The 24,544-nt window shown below is 36.9% G+C and overlaps 1 protein-coding gene across 3 annotated transcripts in view; it reads right to left on the bottom strand.

Annotated features, from left to right (window-relative positions):
- PARD3B (par-3 family cell polarity regulator beta) overlaps positions 1–24,544 on the bottom strand; it is a 361,423-nt gene that overhangs the window by 152,800 nt on the left and 184,079 nt on the right. For all 3 annotated transcript variants that reach the window (XM_072341851.1, XM_072341853.1, XM_072341852.1), the window contains 3 exons: positions 22,003–22,102; positions 19,912–20,027; positions 8,105–8,149 (listed from right to left, as the gene is read on the bottom strand). In XM_072341851.1, coding sequence (XP_072197952.1) covers positions 8,105–8,149; positions 19,912–20,027; positions 22,003–22,102 — 261 coding nt within the window. The remainder of the gene's footprint in view (positions 1–8,104; positions 8,150–19,911; positions 20,028–22,002; positions 22,103–24,544) is intronic.

The raw sequence follows: 24,544 nt of genomic DNA, 5'->3' as shown, positions 1-24,544 counted from the left end.
CTGTACAGTTCCTAACGGTGCGAACTCATGTTTCACTTCATGGGGGTCAAAGTGAAATATCTGTCTTCGGCACCCTTACCATGCACAAGGTTCCTTCAGAGAGAATCTCAAGTTGCTAGACTTTTAGGTAGATGTCCATTCACTTTTGTCCTTCAGATGGGGACATAAAAAGGACTTCTGCTATTTAAAACATGGTTGTTTAACCACTTTGGTAGTACAGATTATTCATGGGTGATACAGTGAAATAAAAGCTTCCACTGAACATATCATTTTACACTATCTTCCCCCCCCACCCCCCCCCCTCTGGTACTACAGCTTTCTGTGATCAGTAAAATGACCCCAACAAGTCTCCATGGCTCGTCTTCACTATTCTGGCTCTTATGAAAGCCTCTCCTTGCATGTCAAATTCAGCTGTTCCTGGGACTGCTCAACCTCCTCTCACTCCCCAGGGCAGGACCAGATGCAGAGCATAGCAGCCTGGGCACAGCTTGAAGATAGCCACAGCTCTTTAACCAAGTAACAACACACAGGCAAACATGCACAAAACCAAGTTTAACTGGCCATTAAACAATTTTTTTTCTTCACATATGAAGAAAATTCAATTTTAGTTTAGTCTTCAGGACAACAAATAGAGATTCAAACTTGCTCCTCCAACTCCACTCTTTCAGCACAGACATCTCTGAAGAACTGCAATTTTTCTTCCATCCATGCTTTCTCTCTCAGATGTTATCTCTCTATCACCTCCCACCCCAGTCAACTTCCTTCAGCTCAGGTTGATCCCAGTGATGAAAACCAGTCAGTTACAAAAACCATTTTTCTCCAGAGCTCCTTTTTTCTTGCTCCCTCGGTTAAACCAGAAGGATACCATTATTTTCTGCAGAATTATTTTTTCTGCAATGTTAGCTCCCTACAGCAGCTCCTCATGGAACTGCAAGAGGAATAATGATTGCACAGGAAAGAAAAAACACATGGTGAGGCATTCAGGAATACTACAGTATCCTAGGACCTTCATGTGGAGACAGGACAATATTAAATCAAATATGCTATGTTATAAAACCTGTATTACACACTCCTGGCTTCATAATTTTGCTGCAGTCATTCTATGCTCAGCCCTGCTCCACACCCTAAATCTTGTATGAGGACACTGGGAGAAACAGGTTTCTCCTGCAAGTTTGTTGTTTTTCTTAAGAGCTCAGATCCATTCACCTTTATGACCACGGCTCAAAGACCATCAGGATCCTCTGCCCATAACTTAACACAACACAGACAAAGAGTCATTAGCAGAACACAAAGATAATTCATAAAAATTAAATGAATCAGTGATTTAATAGAGGATTCTTACAATTAAAGGATGAAACAGCAGAGATACTCTTCATTGTCCAGAGGCATATTGTCTTTCTTTGCTCTCCTGCCACTGAGAAAGTATTTATATCCATGGCAAGTAAAAGACTATCCCCCCTTTTTTTTTTTAATTATTCTTTTTGTTTTAAAAATCAATGTAAATTCGTCTCTCAAATTAGATAAGGGTATGGTTAGACAAAACAGATCTAATAGCTGGATACCTCCAAAAAGCACAGTTATCACATCCATCCTCTTGTGGTTTCCCTTCTGGAGGTTTGTCTCTCAAAAGGGTGGCTGAAGGAGATAAGCCCAGCACTACTCACTTTTCTCTTTCCCATGTAAGGTTTTTGGCTGGTTTATTACTCTCAACAATCTCAACATCTAAGCTATGGGACTTAAATAAAAGAAAAAAATTAACCTTGCAGCTGCAGGTAGGTGTGAAGGTGACCAAGTATGCCTCTTTCAGCAGCAGCGAGTTTTTAGATTAACACTAACATCAAACTCCACCCTCAAGCAAAGGATTTTTTTTTTAAATCAACAGCTGACTTTCTCAGGACCTAACATAAAAGGGGTCACAATGATCATCATCACACAGCTAATAAAGACTTCAAAAACAAACAGAAAAAAAGTCGGAAGAAGAGATACAGCTGGTGAGTTACTGGGGGCTCAAAATGACTCCTCTCAGAGAAAAAGTGAGAGCTTGTTTCTTTCTATAGAAGAGATCTACACAGCTTGGATGTCCATGAGAGCTGCTTATTAGCCACATGTGCCTGGCAGGCAAGAGGGACTGTACTGACTGCCAGCCCGGCACTCAGAAAGCATCTTAAACTGCTCTTCATTCACATTCAATGATGCAAGATCTGTTTATATGGAATAACTGAAGCACAGGAACTTGTAAGTTCAGCCTTCCTTTTCCCAAGCCAATGAAAAATCCTACTTTGCACACAGGAGTACACAACACACAATAGTACCAAAAAAGAGATTGCTGCACTAGTCTCATTTTTAATAGCCTCTTCAAAAAAGATATCTGGAATGTCCAGTTAGAGCTTCTCTAGCTTGATCAGAAAATATTAGAACTTTACAAGAATTCTGATTTTGTTTTCTGCTACTTCTTTCCTGTATTACTTTCAGAACTGCCCTTGTACTTGAAAAATAAAGTCCACTACAGAAAGGGTAGTAATGCCTTACTGGCATAGAGTACTAAGTAAATTATGTATCACTCTGGTTTCATTAGACAAGCTGTGTTTGAAGAAAAGACCAAACAAATAAACAAACAAACAAAAAATCAACAAAGATAAATTGGCAGAAGCTGAAAGAAAGCCAAGCATTTTAACTTCTAAATTACAAATCCTTATATCTCACCACTATGTAATAGACACAGGGTAACATCCTTGACTTTAGATCTTACCTACCAGATGAACAGTAAAAAATATTAACTCTGCAAGTGACCTGCAGGAAAAGGGAACCTTATTTTTTGTTTCTTGGCTGCATGTGTAAACACAGATTCTCAGATGACAGCAATTTCACTGGAAATACATGGGCCAAAGGAAGGTTTCGCTTAGAGAAGCATAATTGAAGTCAATAGTAAATAGAAAAGAATCGTGCAAGAAGAGAATTCCAAAATAAAGGTAAAAGAATGAAAATCTTTTGAAAATATTTCCATCAATAGACCATAAAGCTTAACACAAAGTTTGAAGGTTCATATCCTAGAGGAACACGGTGCTGGTAATACAGTGCCCTGCATAATCACAAAAAGATGCACTGGTATTGCTCAGGTATATTTCAGTCTATAAAACAAGCAATTCCTTCTTCACACTTGCAAGAATGACTGACATAGCCACATAGTATGCTTTTTTTTTTTTAATGAAAGAAAAAAGATATGAGGTAGAATCAGACCATTTCTCACAAATGCAAAGGCAAGTGTCAGATTCTATACGCAACAAGATTTCAGTTAGGTAGTTACAAACTCCCTATTTGGACATGTACCTCACTTGCATAGGTCAGGCAGCTCAGCCATTTACAAGCCTTTTTGACTGCAACAGGGATAGACCTAGTTACTATATAAATTCTTACAAACTCAGAACTAATCCCACTGCCCCCTTTGAAAAGCTCGCCTTTAATACTATAGACTGCTGTAAAAAGGCTTGTTCAATAAATTAGGAATGTAATGGCAGAGAGGAGAGAAGAATATTATTTCCCTAAACACCACTTTGACACAACTGTGTTACCTGGAAATCAAAAGCAAAACAGGAGCCAAACTTTCTACAGTGGCACCAGTCCCATTCTATTCAAACATGTCCACTGACATCCACTAAGCTTTCTGTTGCCACTTCTGTCCCTACCACAAGCACGCAGCAAAATCCTTGGCTAAGAAAAAGCACTTTGTGCAATATAAGCATGTATAAACTACTGGATTTTGCTAGTCTTTCACTAGCTCAACCTCTGCCTGATCCCTCCAATTTAAAAAGGAGCGTTCTTCTCTTCTAAGCCTGAACTCAAGCTGCAGCAATAAGCTCAGCACCTACTCATGCTTTCACCAAAACAACCTTCAACTGCTCAGTGTGCCTGCACCAGGCCATATCCTGCACCTGCAAAAAATAGAGTTCTTCAAACAAAAAGAATGTTATGTTTGTATTTGAAAACTTACCAGCAGCCAGGCATACCTTAGGCTGTAAGAATGAAATAACCTACAGTGTAGCAGCATTATAACAGCCTTTCTTCTTTTATGAACTACTTCCTAAAAATGGTTCCTGTGTTGGAATATACCAGGCTCAGTGTCCAGAAGCAACTTGTAGCCATCCTCAGAAAACAGCTGGGGGTCATCCTGCCCCATTCAGCTTTAAAGTCAAAGGGAAGATTTATTTTCACTTGCACTGATGCAACCTCAGCACTGCATAAATTTATTTAATCTACCACTGCAACATTGGCTTTTGCAATAGGCAGGAGTGTCTTCTTGAAGGTAAGGATGGAGCTTATTGCATTGCAGTGGGTCACAAAATCTAGAATAAACTAACTTTTCTACCACTCCTGCCCTAAACCATAATCTTAATCGTCATTCTGGCCTTAATGAAATATGGCACTAAAAGCATGCAGAGATGCATCAAGACCTTTAACCCACTTTATTATAAGCCAACTCCAGCCTTAGTCTGAATCTCATTTTAACAAGAGCTCAGTTAATCCACACAAAGCAGTACAGATTGGAATCTAACAGAGCTATTGACACTCAGCTCTCACCAAAGCCCCGACCTTGTAGGATTAAACAATATACTCGCCTCCTCTAACCTACTTTCCCAGAATGCTGATCCTACCCAAGGTTGAACTATAACCATGTAATCACAGCATCAATAAAATGTAAAATAGGGGACATTATTTGACAAAATGCATCCTTCAAATTACCCCAGAGGATCCTTTCCTACTTGGGTAGGTACCCCTTGCCGTACAGCATTAACATAAAGTAGCAAAAGACTCAGCTTGGTAACAGAGCTACCCTACAGCACTCAATAGTGCCAGTAGCAATTCATAGCCCAGTGTTACATCCCCTGCATAGAAACCAGCAAGAAAATAAGATCTGCAACTCATCTTGTCTCAGAACTGTCTCCAAACATAATCCAAGCCAAAAGCATGGTCTAGTGACATTAAAATAAAAATAGGAAAGCTTTTTTGCCCATTTTGCTAATTAATATGTCAGAGCTCATAAAGAAAGACTCATCAGCTTTTCTCCAGCACTGCATCATTTGAAAGAGCTGTGTCAGCAGAGACCTCAGCAGACAGTCAATACATATTAAAAGTGTTCTAAGCAATAAATCAAAAAGAAAAAAAGAAAAAAAAATTTGGAAGGAAAAAAAACAAAAAAACTACATAGCTGCAAAGAATTCAGTATTCTGTATTCAATATAAATCAGGTTACATGTGTTGTAAAAACAATCCTGCCATTCCCTAGCTGTTCTGTAACTACTTTTCTAATATGCTAAAGAGATCATGAAAAACAGAGGTCATATTCACTGACTTCTCATCTCCATGAATTTGCTCTGCTCTAATATGGAGTCCCCACTTGTCTGCTTCTCATCCTTATGGGTGGAGTTGTGTTTAAGGAATGCAGGCACACTTTTGCTAGGCACAGGGAAGACTGCAGTGGAAAAAAGTCCTCCTTACAGAATTTAGGGAGAGAGGATATCTTGCACACACACTTTGCCCAAAAGGACAAAGTAGGCCACATCAACATAGCATTCCAGTGCTTGTGCAATGGTACTGCAGAATGCATTTGCAACTACACTAACACCTGTAAGCTTTGCAGGAGTACCCCTCTGAAAAGAGACCCACTATTGGGAACCAGAATTCACTGAAGCATTTCTATTGCATTTCTGTGAAGGTAAAATACAAGAATGATCCTCCAGTCATCTTCCCATGCAACATGTATAGTTTCAGTGTATATCCAGATGCTCTTCAGATCTATTTTTTTATATGGAAAAGAATATGGAACAGCTTTTTGTGGGTGCAGTATATGAAAGGGCAGGAAGACGGTATGCACAGCAAATACTTTTCACTCCTTGGTCTTCTGCAGAGTTGTGGTAACACTTTAAGAAATGAACACTAACTCCTGAGCTCAGTAACATGTAACGTGCAAGGGATACAGGAGCTGTAGCAAAAGCTGGGACAAAATCCTTCAATAGCCACTGCCTCAGAAGGAACAGAAAGGATATTTCCCCAGAGAGAATTACTCATCTGTGTATTTCATAGAACAAGTCATGTTGAAGGAGAGAAGGGATAATTGCATTGATTGTCAGTAGGTGATAATTAATTCTGTAGAGAAATATGTTTAATTTCCTGAAGTCTAGAATGGGATGGAAACTCTTCTTTATATAATGAGAAATTAAGTGTTTTGCTCCCAGCACAAGAAGCTGCAATATCTCCCTTAGAGCTTTCTTTAAAAGGGTGTCTACAGGAAGGCAGCAAAATGAAAGATGTTACAATAAGAGTTGTGCAAGGCAACAGAGTGCCAGAAACATATGTACATGATACAAATTCCAAATATCAAACAGTAAAAAGAGATCAGGTAAAAAGAACTCCATGCTCTTGAACAAACCTTTAATGGAACAATAAGAAAGCTGAAAGTGCAGCTTGATTTCTTTTCATGAAAGCATAAGAAATGGAATCTTAAAGGGGAAAATAATGTTTTAACATTATTTGAAGAATATTTAAAGTGGACATAACCAAGAAATTACTTTGCACTCCATCCTTCTCAGAAGCAGCTACTTCCTTTTATTCTAAAGGAGGCACAGAAAAAGAAAGACAGACAAGACAATCTGTAGGAAATTCTGGCTCTTAGTTGATCTGCTGACCACAGAGATTTTAGCCTATTAGAAGAAGATCTGAACTACAGGCAAGAGGTCGATGGAAGGTAAGGAAAGCAAATGAGACAAAAGTCAGTAAGCATGGATCCACATTTTCATATAAAATTCTTAGGTGTCTTCAAACGAACAGATTTGAAAGGCACTTTTTCAATAATCTGGAGAAGTATGCAGAAGAAAGATCAAATACTGCTAAAAATGGTGTACAGCTTAATAAGTCTGTAATAACTGACTGACAAAGATTTCTGATCTCGCAAGGCTTCTGGTTCTGGTGATCTTTGGAATACTGCATGATATTGCATGCTTGTAGTAATTTCTCTGCATAGAATTAAAAGAAAACAACAACAACAACAAAACCAAATAAAAACAAAAAACACAAGGGCAACACCCCTCGCTTCTCCTACTTGACAAGATCCTTTCTTTGAAGCTTTCACATTCCCAAAACAAGAAGTTGAAAGATGTTTTTTTCCTCCACAGGAGCAATAATGTTTCAAGACATATGAACTAGCTCTTTATTCAGAAAGAGAATCCATGAGGCTCACAGACTTAGGAAAGAAGCCAAAAGAATGTAAAAAGAATTTGTCTACTTTAAGTTCAGGAAAAGGTCTTCAGATAAGGAAAATCCATACTAGAGAACTACAAGATAACAAAACCAAAGGAGGACACCCAGTTGTACAGGGAAGGAATATCATAAACAACCAGGAATTCTCATAGCTGACCTTCCTTCACCCAAACTCAGCTTTTTAGTTCTGACAAAGGAGTGGAAAAAGCCAACATGCAATCATACAGAAAAGGGTCAGCCAGAAACTTCAGGGCTTCCTAACATTAAAAGAGATCGCTGAATAACTTGAGTTTTCTAGGAAGTTTTCAAGGTTTCTCATGTCAGCTTATCCGTGCCTTGTGAAAAATAACAGTCTTACAGCATTTCCTTAGAAGTTCCTCTAAGAACTGCAAGTTGTACAGTACTGTGGTGTGGTAACAGTAATCTCTACGGCATAAGCATGATGGAAGGAAAAACTCTGACTTCTTTTTTTAACTATAGAATTTTTTTTTGTATGTGTGTTATCCTTAGTAATTCTGGTAGTGGAAGTGGAACTTGAAGCAAGGAGAAAAAGAAAAATGACGTTCTTCAAAGTTTCTATTGTTTAAGCCACAACATGATGTGTGAACCCTCATTTTCTTCAGTTAGCAACACCTAAGCTGAAATAAAAGAGACATATCTCTTCCTGAAAATGACTCAGCTACATATGCTGCTTGGCAAAGAATATTATTAATTCATTGCTGCACAACCCAGAATTGAAGAATACAAAGTAATGACTTAATTTGCAACCCATTTAGGCACCACAGTTTGTGTAGGCTGACTTCACTTACTGGCCATATTACTGCTGGCTTTTCCTCCAAAACAGAATAGCTTACCCGATCTGTGTCCAGCCAAGGAACCAACTTTGCTTTCATCTGCCACTGTAGGAATAAAAGAAAAGAGACAAAGATCAGAAACCTATTGAAATTCACACACCTTTGAAGCACTGTCAAATTATTTCAGATGCACAGCAGTCTAAATCTTTAAATTATAATCAATTGTAAAAAATGCATTTATTTATTTATTTTAACCCACCTAATCCACCTGGGGCACTTCAAAGTCCAGAAACCTGAATCAAAGCTCACTGAAACCAATAAAAGTACTACCAGCAGTCCTTGTGGGTTACAGATTAGGACCCAGCATTTACATTCTCAAAACTGAGTTGTCAGAAGAGCAATTGCATTTGTAAATAACTCATCTTGCCAGACAAATTACAGGGCATACAAGAGCTGTAACACTTTCAGATCAAAGACCTCAATTGGTAAAAAGAATCCAGATGTGGAAAGCTTGTCATGCACAAGACATCTCACTGACTCACAGGACCCTCTGCAGACACTGAGGTCTCCAAAAAGATTATCTTTCTGAAGGCTTGTGCTTTTGTGATGCTCTGATTTATTTTTCAGTTAATCATACCTGCGTAGAATTTCACAACATCTTATAAAGACAGATGTTTATAGCAGTAAGTTTGCAGACAGTAGTGGAGAAACAATTTCTGAATGTAACAAATATTGTCATTTCTACTGTATTTCAGTTTATTATCATATATCTCATGAAAATAATTAATACACTGTCCCAGAGGGCTGGCTGGAAGAACCAATCACTATTTCTTAAAATGAATTCTATGCAAAGAAATGGTGCAAATATAATGTTAGGGATGATAAAACAAGAACAGGAAATGAATGTTAAGCTTCAAAGCTTATCCTTCACTCTGTCTGCCCAAGCACTCCCTTATATTATACCTTAAAATGTGATTTCTTTATACGATGTAATAAATTGTCAAGTCATGCTCAAACCACTGTAAATGTGAACTTACACATTCTTTATATAGTGGTCACCATAAAAAGTTTGCAGACGGGGTTATCTGCAGCAGTACAGAAAGATGCCATTTTCTACCTATGGAAGAGCTTTGCAGCAGTTATTGACATTTAGCAGCTATTATTAGGAAAATAATCATAGAAAGTGTTATCTTCTGCTGCCCTCCCCATCTCGCTTTTAGGAAAGCTTTTTAACCAAAAACCAGTGCCAGGTTTAGGACTGGAATCAAGAATCAACATCTGACTGTTGTATCTTATATCTACTTCTCTAAGCTGACTGCCAAACATTTCCCATCACTAAAATTAACATCATTAAACGATGCTATGAGATGTAGATGCAAATAAAGTAAGACTAACAACTGTTTGCAGTGTTATGCAGAGATACTGAAAGGCAATACAGTGAGAGTAGTCAAAATTCAAGGTAGTTCTGTATTCCTGATCCTTTAACTTCTATGTTTTCCGAGTACCCTGAAATGATGGTAACTATTCAGCTTCTTGCTTCACAATTTAGCTGATTCTACAACTCAAAATGCCCAGACAAGGACTCTCTATAAGACAGTTCCAATTTTTCTTTCTCCTCCCCCAGAATTTACCTCTGAGGAGAATGCTATCATGGAAAACTTTTGTCCTAAAGTCTAATGCTTTGGCAAATCATACAACTGTGTGAAAACAAGGGATTATAATGGAAACTGATATGCAACTTTAATTATAGCAGTCACTAACAGCAATCACTGTAATAAATGATAATTAGTTGGGGTAGGCTACGTTACAATACATAGGAGCTTGAAAAATAATAGATCCCAAGGTTCACAGCATTTCTTAAAACCATGCTGATGCCTGGCTCCGCCTGAAACTAAGTTTAGTTATTAGAAGGGGTAAAACCATTTGAGTTAATCATACTGTACAGACCAACCTCACATGCAAAAATTAGATTTTAATACTGAAGGGAAAGAAGGAATAATAAAATGATTAGGAAATGAAAAATAATCCTACCAGAAAACAAGGTTAGCATTATGCATTTAAACACACACAAACTGCAGGGCAGAAACATAGAAGATTGATATCAGTTTGTACAAAATGTTGGCCTTTCCATGAGATATTTTTCATTTCATGAGGTATTAAGCCTAGGCAGTAATTTGGAGGGTATCCACCTCTCATTAGAACAGAGTGGCACAGACACGTCTGCTGTTTGAGAATTCCACTCATTAGCATCCCTTTTCCTTAGGGAACAAACAGAAGATGACAGAAAAGAAGGAAAGAATAATGGGAAATAAATAGCCATTTTCTTCAACTGCTTTATGCATGCATAAGTTGAAATTTTTGGAACTGGAGATTTTATCAAATATGCAAGATGTCCTGTTTCACAAAATAGCATTTTTGAGTACGGCTTCACATGATGTTCAAAACTGATGCAATTGGTCATTTACAACAGAAGTAATATTTTTCTGTCAGTCCTTCTTGGCTCTGGAAAAATGCAAGTGCTAAATAGAAATGTATTTCTTAAGTTCACATTAATGTTGGTTCACCTTTGCAGAAAGGCACCTGAAAGATTTTAAAGAAGCAAAATATACTGCCTACCCTCAACACTCCAGTAAAAAGAAACATTTTCTTACTGCAACATCAAAAAGAAATTGCAATGCAACTAACTATGAAAAATTTCAGCTCAAGAGGATCACAGTCAGAATTCGCAGTGTCTGACTGGCGTGTATCAGAAAGACATTTACAACAAATTTTCAACTGCAACTATTTTTATGGGAACACTCCGAACACTGCGTATTCATGAGGTAGAATTGTTGCACCCAATACGTTAAAAAAAATCAGGGAGAGATCAGCGCAATGAAGTTTATACAGTCAAAGAAGAAAATTCTCCTGAACTGGTCAGTCAAACACTTTACATTTTGAAATGCTCCTGAACTCCAGGTGATGTTAGTTCATGAAGTTATCAGTATTTGGGAGCATAAAACATGCAAGCTCATTTAAATCCAACTTCTACTATTTAGGAGCTGCACTGTCATCACAGAAGCCAGACCCACAGTCATTGCCCGTGTTTTAAATGAGAATGATTTCGGGACCAGCAAGATTGTAGATCATATAAAATAGAACATCACTAAGACAAGCAAATGCCTACAACCAAAAAAAAAAGGTTAAAAACCAAACAAGCTGTAAGTTAGGCATAATCAGTTGTTTTAGAATTTCCTAAGGTAATTTCCTAGAAGGCTGCTTTGCTTTAAGAAACCAGGCAGTGATGTTCAACAGCAGTAAAAGCAACCAGAAAGCATCCGTATTCTCCATATAATCTTTTGGTTGCCATTTCTGTGCCCCACTGAAGATAACCAATGTAACCTGCATGTCTGCCAATGGTTCTGTACACAACAAATCCTATGTGCTGCCTCAAGAAGAGTTTGCATCTAAACACAGACCAAGTTGAAAGGTCAAACTACTTCCAAACTGTTGTTTAGGGAAGCACAAAGGAATGCTGCAGTCAGCTGTGATAATAGGTTTTCCTCTTTTTTCTTTGTACAATTATCCTATTTATCCCCCAAAACAAGGAGTCACTGCTATTCACAAGATGGAGGATAACGCTCTTCAACTCAGTGTCTTTTTTGAATGATTTGCCACAGTGCCCAATAGCTACTTAAATCCTCTAATGAGTGGAAGTTAAATTGCACTTCTAAAATTTCTCTTGGACAAACTAACAAATGCCTTTGAAAACCAACTGTAGTTCTGCACAACAAGCAAACAAGGACTAAAAATTACAATAAATGGGAAATAAGAATGCCTAAAAAGTATTTCCTGGAGAACAAATTTCCATTATCAGTTGGTTGGAAGCCCAATACAAAATTTCTTACAGTTAATTAACAATGGACATATTCCCAAATCGCATACACAAATGGTGCTTCTATGCTTCTTAGAATCTGTCAGTTTCTATGGCATAAACATTAGAAAATAAAGAAAGGTGACAAATTGGTCACTGTTTTTTTTCCAGTGGACTGTATTTGTACCCAGTCCTTTCAGCATAATGAAGGCACTGCATCATCAATTAATTTTAGTCAATGATAGTGCCAATGACATAATTCTCCTGCCATATTTATTGGTGAAATGTTTCCCCTTCTAGGAGTGACATAAATTACTCACAGAGAATGTCAAATGCTGGCTCACAACCATCACTTCGAAAATGCTGTTGGCTGTTCTGGGTTTTCACTGTAGTTCTGTATACAAAGACCACAGACTTTTATATCAGAATCTACTGAACCAATAAACTGAGAATGTTAAGAAGGATAAACTTGGAGTCTTAAAATCTTTTCCTTCAGTAATTTCCTCTACTCTTTGTTAATGGTAATTAAACCTTACAGATCCTCCCTCACCTTTCCCTGTAGATCCCCTTTCAGTGCTGGAAGGCTGCAATGAGGTCTCCCTGGGGAAAAACAAACTCTTTCTGCCTGTTCTCCAGCCCTCCGAGCATCCCTGTGGCCTTCTCTGAACCTGTTCTAAGACAGTCTCTTGTGTTGAGGGCCTCACAGCTGGTTTCAGGCAACTAATGAAGGTGGAATAGAAGGAGTGAATCACTTCACTGATCTGTTGACCATGTTTCTTTTGATGTATCCACTAGTACCCTCAAAGTCTGCAGAGCTGCTCTCAATCATCTTGGCTGTACTGATATGTGGAATTGCCCCAGCCTCAGTGCACAACCTCAGAACTTGGTCTTGATGAATTTCTTGAGTTTTGTGTGGGCTCACTTCTCAAGCCTGTCCAGGTCCCTCTAGATATTATTCTTTCCCTCCAGAGTGTCAACTGCACCTCTCAGTTCAGTGACATCCACAGACTTGTTGAGGGTGCATTCAATTTCATTGCCCATGTTAACACTGAAAATACTAGACAGTGCTCATCCCAGTGCAGAACCCTGATGGACACCACTCATCTCTGGTCTCCACCTGGGATATCAGCAAACAGAAAGGAAATTACAAAAGTCTAAGTTTGCTGTCTCTACTATGTGTCATTTAAGAACCATCAGTACAGTTGATGCTGCACACTAGACATATGCATCTTTAAATGGAAATTTTTCTATTTTCAGAAAATAATGTTGTTTTACAATTTTCACTGCCAGCATTATACAAATTATTCACTTTCTTCCAGTAGCACAAGAATCTCTCATTCTTGAAGGTTACACTGCTAATTGATGCCATCACTGCTTCTTTTACACCTCTGTTGTCCTCTCTAATCTCTTCTCACCTCTGTTCAAGTGAAACTGTACAGGGCTGAAACTGATCCAGCTCCCCCACTACACTTCTTCCACACATCATTAACACGTCTTCCACACTCCCAGGGTTAAACCACAAATTCCTAATCTAATCTGTCATTCATTTGTTGAGAACATTGATAGGGAACAGATTTAAAACCAAGTGTTCTTAAAGCTGACTTGAAAATATGCCTTCATTGTAATCTGTACTTACTTTCTTATAGTAACTATACACTAATTTAATTGCTGTTTTTTCCCACTAGCACTTCTATTGTGCAAGTGCCTTAAAAGAGCAACCTACTTCAAACTGAGACTAAAGTTCCGTAAGAAACTACCACCAAAACCACATTACCATTTTCTCAGCTCTAACACCAGCAGTACATCTGACATCCCCAGTCAGCTCCGCAGCATTCTTGAATCCTAAGAGGTTTCTACAAAACCAGTCAAAGAAACTAAACACTACGACTTGTCTACACACATCCTTTTACCACAATTCACCTTCCCCTCAAATGCATCAACACAGACTTGGTGCTGAACCGAGTAAAAGAAGTGACCTTGCTGAAAATATTTCTTAACATATAGAATAAACTCATTTTCAATTTTGCCTCACAGTGTCCTTATTACTTAATAACTCATTGTTTAATTTCCTACTTGCAGATCTGAAATTAGAAAATTATATAAACTAAGAGAACTATGTCATGTTCATTTCAAAAAATTTATTCTGCAGTCTGAGAAAAGATGTATCTACTCTAATCTCAGAAAAGATGTATCTGGCAGTACTACAAAGCTGTTCATGACATGAGCTAAAAAACCTCCTGAGTATTTTCTGGCCTTTGATTCCTAAGACAACCACAGCCATGCACATCATTGGTTTTCCTAAACTTAAGACATCCTCGTGTCTGAGAAGCCTTTCGTTCCAAGAGATGATTGTCATATTATCATTATAATCCAGTAACACTGAAAATCATATTCAAATTCTGGCCCATCTTCTCAACAGCTATGTTCCTATGAACATAACTAACTTCTAAATGCAGTTTTTAAGGTTGTTTCCATAAATGTAACCTGATTAAAAAAAATAATGACTTTAAAATAGCAAAACACTTTTGGAGGCCTACTAAAGGTATTCTTTCAGTTGCATAAGAATCAAATCATTGCTTTAACTGCAGAGCAGTCCCCATCAGTTCTGCTTCGATTTCATGTGGCTATCTTTTAGATATTTATTACAATATCCAAATTTGGAATCAGAATCAATTGTATTTCCCACATCCTTCCATAAGCATCCCTCTATTTTGAGGTGTCCTTAAAGGAGGAACTATTATCTAATGCACTCCTTTGTAAACAAAGGAATGAGCATACACTAACATAGTGGCTTTATGGCAGAATACTCCAATACCTCATATCTTGCATATTCAATTAATAATTATTCTTAAGTACATAAATGAAGTTGGCTGATATCCTCAATAAATATGCACCAAGGTCAAATTCTGTTTTAGCATATCATATTTCACTCATATTTAAAATCAAGTAAAGGATCTTCCTACTTCTTCAGGCTTTAGAGATTAATCAGTTTGGACCTATGGGTTTTTTCTTCATGGGGAAAAGAAGATAGAGTACCTTGGGGTAGCAGTCATGGGTCATTATACCAACATCCTTAAGTAAAAATCTACAAAGCACTTTGCCTGAATTGATATACAACAAAATTGCTATATACTCATATGATTCAATTTCATGCTGCTTCAGGTTAAAACAAGCCACACTTCCATGTTTTTGAATACAATTCCCATGGCTACAGTTCTATTTCTGCATAACCTAAATCATTCCTGTGCATAAAGATTTATGGAAAATAAAAGTGCTGGAGATAAATAAAATATTCTTGCCTTCCTTTTTCTCTTACTTTTTTCTTTTAATACAACACAATAAAATCCATATTGGTCTTCTGTCTCCTTTGTAATGTAGTTGAAAGAAAGAAAAAACACTACTGAAAATGAATTCTGATGAACTGTTAGACAGAAGTGTTTTTGTTTTTTTTTCTTTCTAGAAAAGCATGCTAATATGTGGGAAAATCTGTGTGTATAGAAGGAAAGGGAAAATGGTCATTTCAGTGACTTGTATAGAAGACAATGATTTCTTCATTTTCATCTGCAACTAAATGAAAGAAAGTACCACTTACTCTTGAAGTGGGAAGGCACAACACCGAATTTATTTCCAGCATTTCTGAATTTGTATCACTAGTTTTTAACATGGTTCTGTAAGCACAGGTCCGGACTTGGCAAGCAGTCTAAATCTAATCAGTACAAGCAAATACTCCAAGTCAGACATTGACTGAACTGCACAAATTCTTGACGTCATGGTAAAAGGCCATTTCTTTTTCCTGCTAATATATTCAAGCACTGCTATCCATAAGAAATCATGCAACCAATTGAATGCTTTTTCAAGTGCCATGATTAATAAAAGGAAATGCGGGGTGGTGTTCTTTTGTCACCAGTTCAAAATGAAAGTAGACAAGGCAAAGAAAATGTATACCATAGAACACAGGATACGGATTCTACCACTAACCCTGAAAGTACAGTCATTGCCTTAACATGGCAGCAGGGAAGTACATTAGGACTTATAGCTGAGACAGAACTAATCTGTACCCAAACATTCTGAATGAAGCAGTAAATTTTAAAAAGCCTTTGACTGCCGCCCTCAAGGATGGATGCTAAAGTGATCAAGACTCACTGCAAACATTTCGGCTGCCCTCATAAACTTGGTATAAAGACATCTATACACACTAAGTAGGATTTTCTGCACATACCACATGAACACTATAGCTGCTTCATAGTTTTTGTTGTTGTTTTTTTGTGTTGTTTTGTTTTTGTTGTTTTTTTTTATATATATTCTACAACAGTATCACACACATACTACCAATTTTTTTAAAGTGTATCCAAGCAAAATTTGACTCATCTGCAGTTAAATGGAGACCAAACACACCACTGCCATTTTTTATTCATGCCAGTTCATACAATTCAAGCACACACACGAGCCCTGCCAGTACAATCAAGTGTCAGCATTTCATGTCTTCTGCTCCTGTTCAACTGTCCAATCAACAACACAGAAACATGCCATTCATCAACAAACCAAACCATTTATTCCTACTGACAAGTAACTTACAGCTCTCACTGCATTTGCAATCATTGCAAGATTTGATACGCGAAATGGTGATGCTATGTGCTAACAGTACTGTACAATCCTACATTACTTTTCTTTACTGAGGGTATATATTCTTCACTGAGGGCATTAATTTACAAATACAATGATTATGATTTTGTAAACAGCAGTAGTGACAGTGATGCAAAAGCTAAACCATGTTCCAGACAGCCATACAGATTTTTACAAGCATGACACGCATACACATATTCACTGTTGGCAAAAATGCAAAACTAATGGTGATGGCTGTTGAAAAATAGTGTTTTGCAGCTCAGAATTTGCTCTGTCAAATAATGTTATTGTGCTCTTTGAATCTTTTGTAGCTTCCATGGAAATAAATAGGAGGCATTACTTTTGGAGTCACCAGTGTATATACAGCTAAAAAGATAAACAATGATTTTAAGTGGGTTCCTATTGTGAATCCATATAATTACACACTAGTCTTTATTTAACAAATTTGCCTTTTGAGCACACATCAACGCTCATCAAAATGAGAAGATCCTTTGTAATTTCATTACCTCCCCAATCTAAGAAATTCAGTATACAGTCTTTAGGTCCGCAGTCTGTAGCAATGCCTAGATTCTCAGGTTCTCATGTTTAAACTTGTTACCTGCCTTTCATGATCCTTCTTAAGATGATACCATCATGTAATCCATTCCATTTTCATCTATGCAACTGATGTATTATAAACATATCCCAAAGTAAAGTGCAATGATTTACCAGTGGATAGCAGTACACATTTCACATTTATACTCTAAATTACAGCAATTCCGTTGTAAAGATACTAGGATGTTGTTTTTGTCTAAAGATATCCAGGCAGTTTCTGAACCTTACACCTTTAAGGACAGACAGGCTATGTCTTTCCGCATCTGTGGCGACACCCAGTTTAGAGACTATTTTATTTTAAGGGAAAGAAACTGCATTTTAGTCACATTTTGTGAAGTTGCAAAGCTTTCCTGCTAGAATTTGTTATTTTGAATCTGCTGTAAAGTTTCTTTGAGGTACCAACAAGTCATTTATAGAACCTACAACTCCGCATCTGAAAAATAAACACAGCAGCACTTTGCAACTTTTTTTTTTTGTGCTGGCAAGCCTCAGCTGAAATCAATAATGGGTACTCAGCAGCATGTTGGGATGAGAACTTACTATGGGTGATGACTGCAGTTAAATAATACACGAAATATAAAAGCAAAATAATAACTCTCTTCATCAAAAAATACGCTTTGGAATGTGCATTATATGAGTGTTCTATTTGGAAGCAAAGTTTTAGGTATCAAATTACTGAAATTTTAGTTGCATTAGCAGTGTTTATATTGCAGTTCTTTAACTCAGATTTTCATCTTTCTCTTCCCTTTACCCTTCCAGACAAAAGCTTTCAATTAAAATCTTTTATAAAGTAGAAAACTGAACACAGAGATTCACTACTTACTAAAGAATGTCTGTAAGAGGTCCTAGCTTCATTTTTCTATCAGGTAGAAATACTCAGGTTTCTTTCTGAGGCCTTTTTCCCAGTAAATAAATAGCAGCCTTAACAAAATGATTAATATCAGGCACATTTCCTTAAAAAAGTAGAAATTTAGTTGTTTGTTTGTTTTGTTTTGTTTTGTTTTTTTGTTTTGTTTTGTTTGTTTTTTAAAACCAGCAAACAGAATCTCCACACGTGCAGTTGCACGTATTCCTTCCACCAGCTCTTTAAATAATCCTGTCAGGTTTAACTTCAGAATACACATGTCTATCGCATCATTGTGCACAAGGAGGATAAAACATGAGTGTCTCCAATCAGACTGATCATTATCCCTTTGGTTTTACTTGCGTTTTCAACAACTACCTTCTACAAGCAACAATTTTTATTATTTTTTTTAGACATTAAGGACATCTACACACTCATTTTTATTTTTTAATCACTATGATTTTAGTAAACCAGGTACATTCTCAAAGCATCATGCGTGTATCAAAAGCAAATTGCTCATACTGCTTTGAATCTTACAATTTAAATGAGCACAGATCTGGAGGAAAGGAAGTTCAAATTACCTAGTAGTTCAGAACATGCTCACAAGCACATTCTCATTGACTAATATTATATTGCTGCTTACAAGCATTCTTTCATAATGACTTCTGTGGGAGCATTTCTTTCATTTCTTTCTTCAGTACGTGCAGTAACATTAAACACCAACAAGAAAACATAAAAAATAAAAAATAAATAAATAAATAAATAAATCCATTTAATGAATACTTCATTGTCAAAAGGGTGGACCAGAATGCAAAAGGATGCGTTTCTGGTCAGGTCATGCAGTAACTTCAAAATTGAAGTGTTATTTGCCTAAGAAACTGCCCTAAATCATCCTTACCATGTGTTACTGTTTCAACTTTCTAGCACTCCATTACAGAAGTGCACACATTTAATGGTACATTAAAATAATATTACAAGATTAAGACAATAAAAACAACAGTACAAAAATTAAGACCAAATATGAACATTACAAGAAAGAAAAAACAAAAAACAAAAAAAACCTATCACGAAAGGTTATCCCAACACAATATAAAAATATATTCATTGTCTATGAAGTCTGATCCAACAATACACAAATCTACTGTCAAGCACACCCTAATGATAGCTCCCTAAGTTACTGCCCTCAGCAGTTTAATCTGAAAGGAAAAGATAAAGGACTAGTACCACAAAGAACTAAAAGGCAAAAGGCATGCTTATTTGGTTTCTTCACGGCTTAAGAACCTTGCAATTTTTTCTTGAACTATCATCAAAACACGACACAGTTTTCAGCTGCAATAACCCCTCAATTTTTCACTCAAATATGCTTTATCAATATTGAAAGAACCATTTACTTTGTTTCACCCATCCTGTAAGATTTTCTGCACAGCTTTGATGGGTAGAAGACCTTACCACTCTTCAAGCATTTATAAAGATTTACTGTGGTGCTTTGATTGCCTATGTTTGTCATAGTTGATGAAAAACATACAATTTGTTTTAAGAAAGTTAGCCTTTGTCCACAGTAGTTTGGAAATCACTTATATTTTACATGGAAAAAAAAAAAAAAAACAAACATTATTGCTGTTTTGCTATATTTGTAGACAAACAGAACTTGTACAGTTATTCTTTCTGCCCATTTTTACAGAAGATCCCTTCTTTTCCTCAGCGAAGATTTCAATACAATAGATAGAGTGGACTTTAAGAAAAGAGAAATACACTTTTCTTCTTGTATGCACCTGAAAAAGGTACTCGTAATTAAGATACTACAGGAGACAGAACACTGTCCCCATCACCACAGCTCCTCTGCAGAACTTACTCTCTGATGTCTGCGTTTAAGAAACAAAAGCAAGAAACAGAGATGGTACAGATGTGCCGAGGCTAAAAAGCTGACCTATGTGTCACCCCACCCCTTCTTACCCAGATCCATGCTTTTTGAGGCTTTCAGATTAATTGATTCAGACTGCTTGGCTGGTGTCAAAGATGTGAAGTTGATGTGCTGATCTGCTAAATACGCTGCTGAATTTATGGTAGGGCTGCAGAAAAAAAGATGATGTAAAATATTTAGGCACCAGCTCAAAACAAGCGATCTAATTAAAACATGCACACTATACATGTGTTTCTTTTCAGTTGCTTGCAGCCATGCATTTTAAAATCAGTTATTGATCCTCAAGTTTCCTTTGTGAGACTTAGCACCTCTAGTCACTTGTTTTTCATTGCAAATGCAAATAAAAATGTAAATGTTTAGAGATAACTGCTGCTTTTACACAATTTGTATTTTATTAAGCAGAAGAAAGCAGGTACACACAAGTCCTTGCTATGGCGTTTCTGTGTGTGTGTGTGTTAGTTCCATTTTACCACTGCATTTCCAAATAATACGCTAAAGAAAGCAGGGCAAAAAATATTACCAATGTACCTCTTCCAAATGTTCTTCATCTGTTAATCTAAAGTTGTTCTAGAAGCTTACAGCCACCTTGCACTTTGGCTGAAGCTAAAGACGGAGGAGCATCATAATTCTCTGAAGAAACCTAAGATAATGGGTAGTTTTTGTTTTTAAATACTTGATATATTTTTTTTTAATATATAATCAAAAACTTCCCAAATTAAAACAGTCGTTTCTGAAATCTTCAATCAAAACAGTTTTACAGCATCCTGCATTTTTGTTGTTGTTGAAGGACTTTCAGTTTGCTCATTTCACCATAATTCATTTTAAGTGAAAACTGCTTGACTTTCCACAGCAATTCAATTTCAACACAACTTGTGATCCAAGTGGAAAACCAATACAGCACTGGGGAAAAAAAAGTCAAGGAGGCAGAAGGGGCCTTTAAATACATCATCCTCCAAATACATCATCATCATTTAAGGGAATGTTTTTGCTCCCAGCTTGCAGAAAAATTAGCAATTGATTCTGGAAAACAAGTGCAGCTGGGAATTCAATGGAGATTTCCATTAGTCCAGGCAGAGTTTTATTTATTTTTCTTTTTGTTTACCATGTCATACCTACATGCTTGGGAGACAAAAAAATATGAAATCACTATAATAAAATTACTGACTGGTAGTATAAGGAAGAACTTGAGGTAGCCTTAGATACAAAAAAAAAACCACTTGTTCTCTGATACTATCCACAATTGGTCATTTAAAGATCAGTTTGTAACCACGTCAATACGCACAAGGACAGAAGTACAACTAAGCTTTTGTTGAAAGGTATGCTCCCCGCTTTCCCCTAAAACAAAATAGTCACATGACTATCTCAAATGTGACTACACACAAAATAAGTAAACCATGCTCAATGCTCAGTTTTCCCATACTGAAAGTACAGTAGGCTGATGTATGTGTAACCTGTGCTATCTGAGAGAATTCCATGCCCTTAAGTCATGGGATAAGTCACAGCATTAACTTTATCACTTTTTTTTTTTCTTTGCACTACTTCTGTACTTAGCAAGGGAAATTAAGGCCTGTAGTTGACACCATGCACATCAAGCACTTAAAAAAACAAACGTTCTTAAAATATCTGAATAACCTACCCAATACTTTTCTAATTGGCAAAATGTTCATTGTTAACTTTTTTTTCCTATACATTTAAATGTTCACACTTAGTGAAACAATTTTCTAAGCTCAAAGATATCTTTGGCTGAGATGCTGTATAAGAAGATCCATGATCATACACAGTGGATTTGATTAGGGCTTCTAAAGCTTTAAGTCATTTCAGGCAATGCACCTATGCCTCACTTTTTTTTTATTTGGGTTTATGCTTTTGGATTCTTTTTGTTTTACTGACCACATGCTCAGTATGTGACCCATAGATCTTAGAGAGGAGGCACAGAGCAGCGAACGAGGAAAGCACAAAATGCCAGAAAAATGTTGTCAGCTTGAAAGGATCAGGCAACTGTAAAAACAATAGTACAAATTCTTGCAAAATAATAAGCAATTTTAGAATTGATTAGAACCACACTATCATAATCATTGATTAGCAATCAGGGCTGTAAATATGAAGAATAGATGAACTCCAACCTATGGTTATGATCCTCATTCAGCAGATCCTCACTAGGGTGTGGTGGCAGAGGTGGAGGAGTTTCATTTTCACAATTGCCACAGTCTGACACTGGCAACTCTGAAATTAAGAAAAAAAGGGGGTGTCTGTTAAAAAAAATTTTTAAAAGCTGCATAAAGAAGTTATGGTACCAGTTCGCTGATCAATAACTGGACTGGGAGGCCGTAAGCAATTCTGAAACAACTCACAAATTATTCAAACCCCTAAATGAACACACTAGAATTAAAATCATACCAAGCAGAAAATATGCCCCTTGGGATTTCCTGAAGAGCTGATTTTCAGATTTGCATATGCATAATTAAAGACAAATACAGGGAAACTTTCTGCTCATAGTGAAGTTGAGTGTAAGAAATTTTCATGTCTACTGTACAGCTGCATCATCACTGATTCAAAGTTCATGCTTTATTTTCCTTTGACAGGGAGCATTTACCATCCTTCATGCACAGCAGAGAGCTGTTCTCAACAAAGAATTCAGGAGAAGAAAAAATTCTGTTATTCCATGGCAAAGAGAAGAGGTCTTTCTGAATTACAATCTTCATTTTCCTGCTATTAAGGCAATTTCTTCTTTACCTCTACAGAAGACATTTTGTTCGCACCAGAAAATTACTTCTAACCAAGAAAAACATGAACTACTCAATTAAACCCTCAGTGGTTTGCTAAGCAACAACACTTACATACATGCAGCATTTAATATGAGCACTGTGTCCGCTGCAGGCCAGTTCATTACCATCCTGTAAATTCAGGCCTTTCAATATAAAGGTGTGATCTTATAAGAAGCCTCTACATTTTTCAATGTAGAATACATCTTCAACCCTCTGAAACTTCACTAGAAAAAAAGTACGTTTAATAATCCTTGGGTTTCAATGGAAGATAATGATTTAACAGTTACCTATCACATTTTCATGTAACCTGGTTTGCTGCACTGAATAGGTTGGTTCTTTGCACAATGCTGCCTGAAAGTACTAGTCTTAGTACTACTTAGTACCTAGTACAGAGTCTAACTTGTGAGAAAAATGGTTTAAAGGGAGGGGCTTAAGCCAGACTGCAGGAGAAGATATCTATTACATAAGCACACTGAAGCTGGTTTGGCTTAATTTTAGGGAACTACAAACAAAACCAACAAAACTACACTATTAGCTCAGGGATCCTCTAAACAATGAGTCTCCTATTGGCTGGACAGCACGCCAAAGATTAGAAAAAGAAGGAATAGCTCCAGCTCCACTCCAGAGAAGTGAGATCTTGGAGCAAATGGAAGGTCGGTAGATGAGGAGGAGATCTTAAAAAAAAAAAAAACTTTCCAATATACACATACCCTGACTTACTTAGATCACGTTCTTTCAGGTCTTTAAGGACAGAAAACATCAGGAATATATGGTGAGTTCTTACAGTAAAATTAACATTTTGAAAAAGGAGGAATTGTGCTGTTCAATGTAATTAAATGATCTGAAAGATGAAGCAAATCAGAAGATTTTACTAATGTGAAATTATTCAGAATTGCCAAAAATAAACTGACTATGAAGCACTGCAGAAAGCAGTGCAGTACAGGAGTAGGAAATAAAATATAGGTGAAATTCCATGCTTGTGACTGCAAAGTGATACACACAGGAGTAAGGAAAAACTCTTGACATATACACAAAGACTATTTCATCGGCGACTGGCACCCGGGAACAATAACATAGAAGTGGGCTGGATCGTTCTTTGAATATATGCTAAAGGAATTCAAAAAGTAAAGAGGCATTCAGAGTATTAAGAAAAGTCCAAACACTCCATCTCATTCTCCAAGTTAATGGTGTGTCTCATTTTTAAATAGCATGTAAGGCTTTCATTCTACCCATTTGAAAGAGGATGTAGTACATATAACTCAGAAACATACTGAAAAGGTGGTAAGGATAGTTGGACATGAAGTGGGATTATTTCATCTAGAATAGCAAGCAATAAAAAGGGAGATAAAAGGAGTCTATGAAATCATAAAAACTATGCACTAGGTAAAAAAGAAGCTCCCGCTGTCTCACACACACAGTAACAAGAAGGCAATTACACAAGTAACAGTGTAATTATCAAGTAGCACATCTAGGAAAAACACAAAGCAGCAGCTTTTCTGTGCAATAAACTCATGGCTCTCATTGCCATGACAATGTTTTGGAAACCAAGCTAAGAAAAAAAAAAAAAAGAAAAAAAGAAAAAAAAAGAGAGAGAGAGAGAGAGACAGACAGAAATGGGTGAAGAGACAGGAAGGTATCAAAAGCTTGATGGTCTACACAGAACTTCTGATTCAGGAAGTTCCTAAACCATAAACTACTCAAAGCATAAAACATATGCATGATGCTGCCATACCCTACCTATCCTGCTGTCTTACCCTCTTCCTCTGAGCAGCCTCCAGCAATCATAGTTGGGGATGGTACTGATTGTATTGTTTTATTAGCTTTGATTCACAGAAATTGGTTTGTCACATCACAAATGCTGTTTAAGTCACTGGTTCACTGGCATTTTTCTTGCAGTAGA

This window comes from Excalfactoria chinensis, chromosome 7, assembly GCF_039878825.1.
Source record: "Excalfactoria chinensis isolate bCotChi1 chromosome 7, bCotChi1.hap2, whole genome shotgun sequence".
NCBI lineage: Eukaryota > Metazoa > Chordata > Aves > Galliformes > Phasianidae > Excalfactoria > Excalfactoria chinensis.
This window is presented reverse-complemented; position numbering and strand designations above follow the sequence as displayed.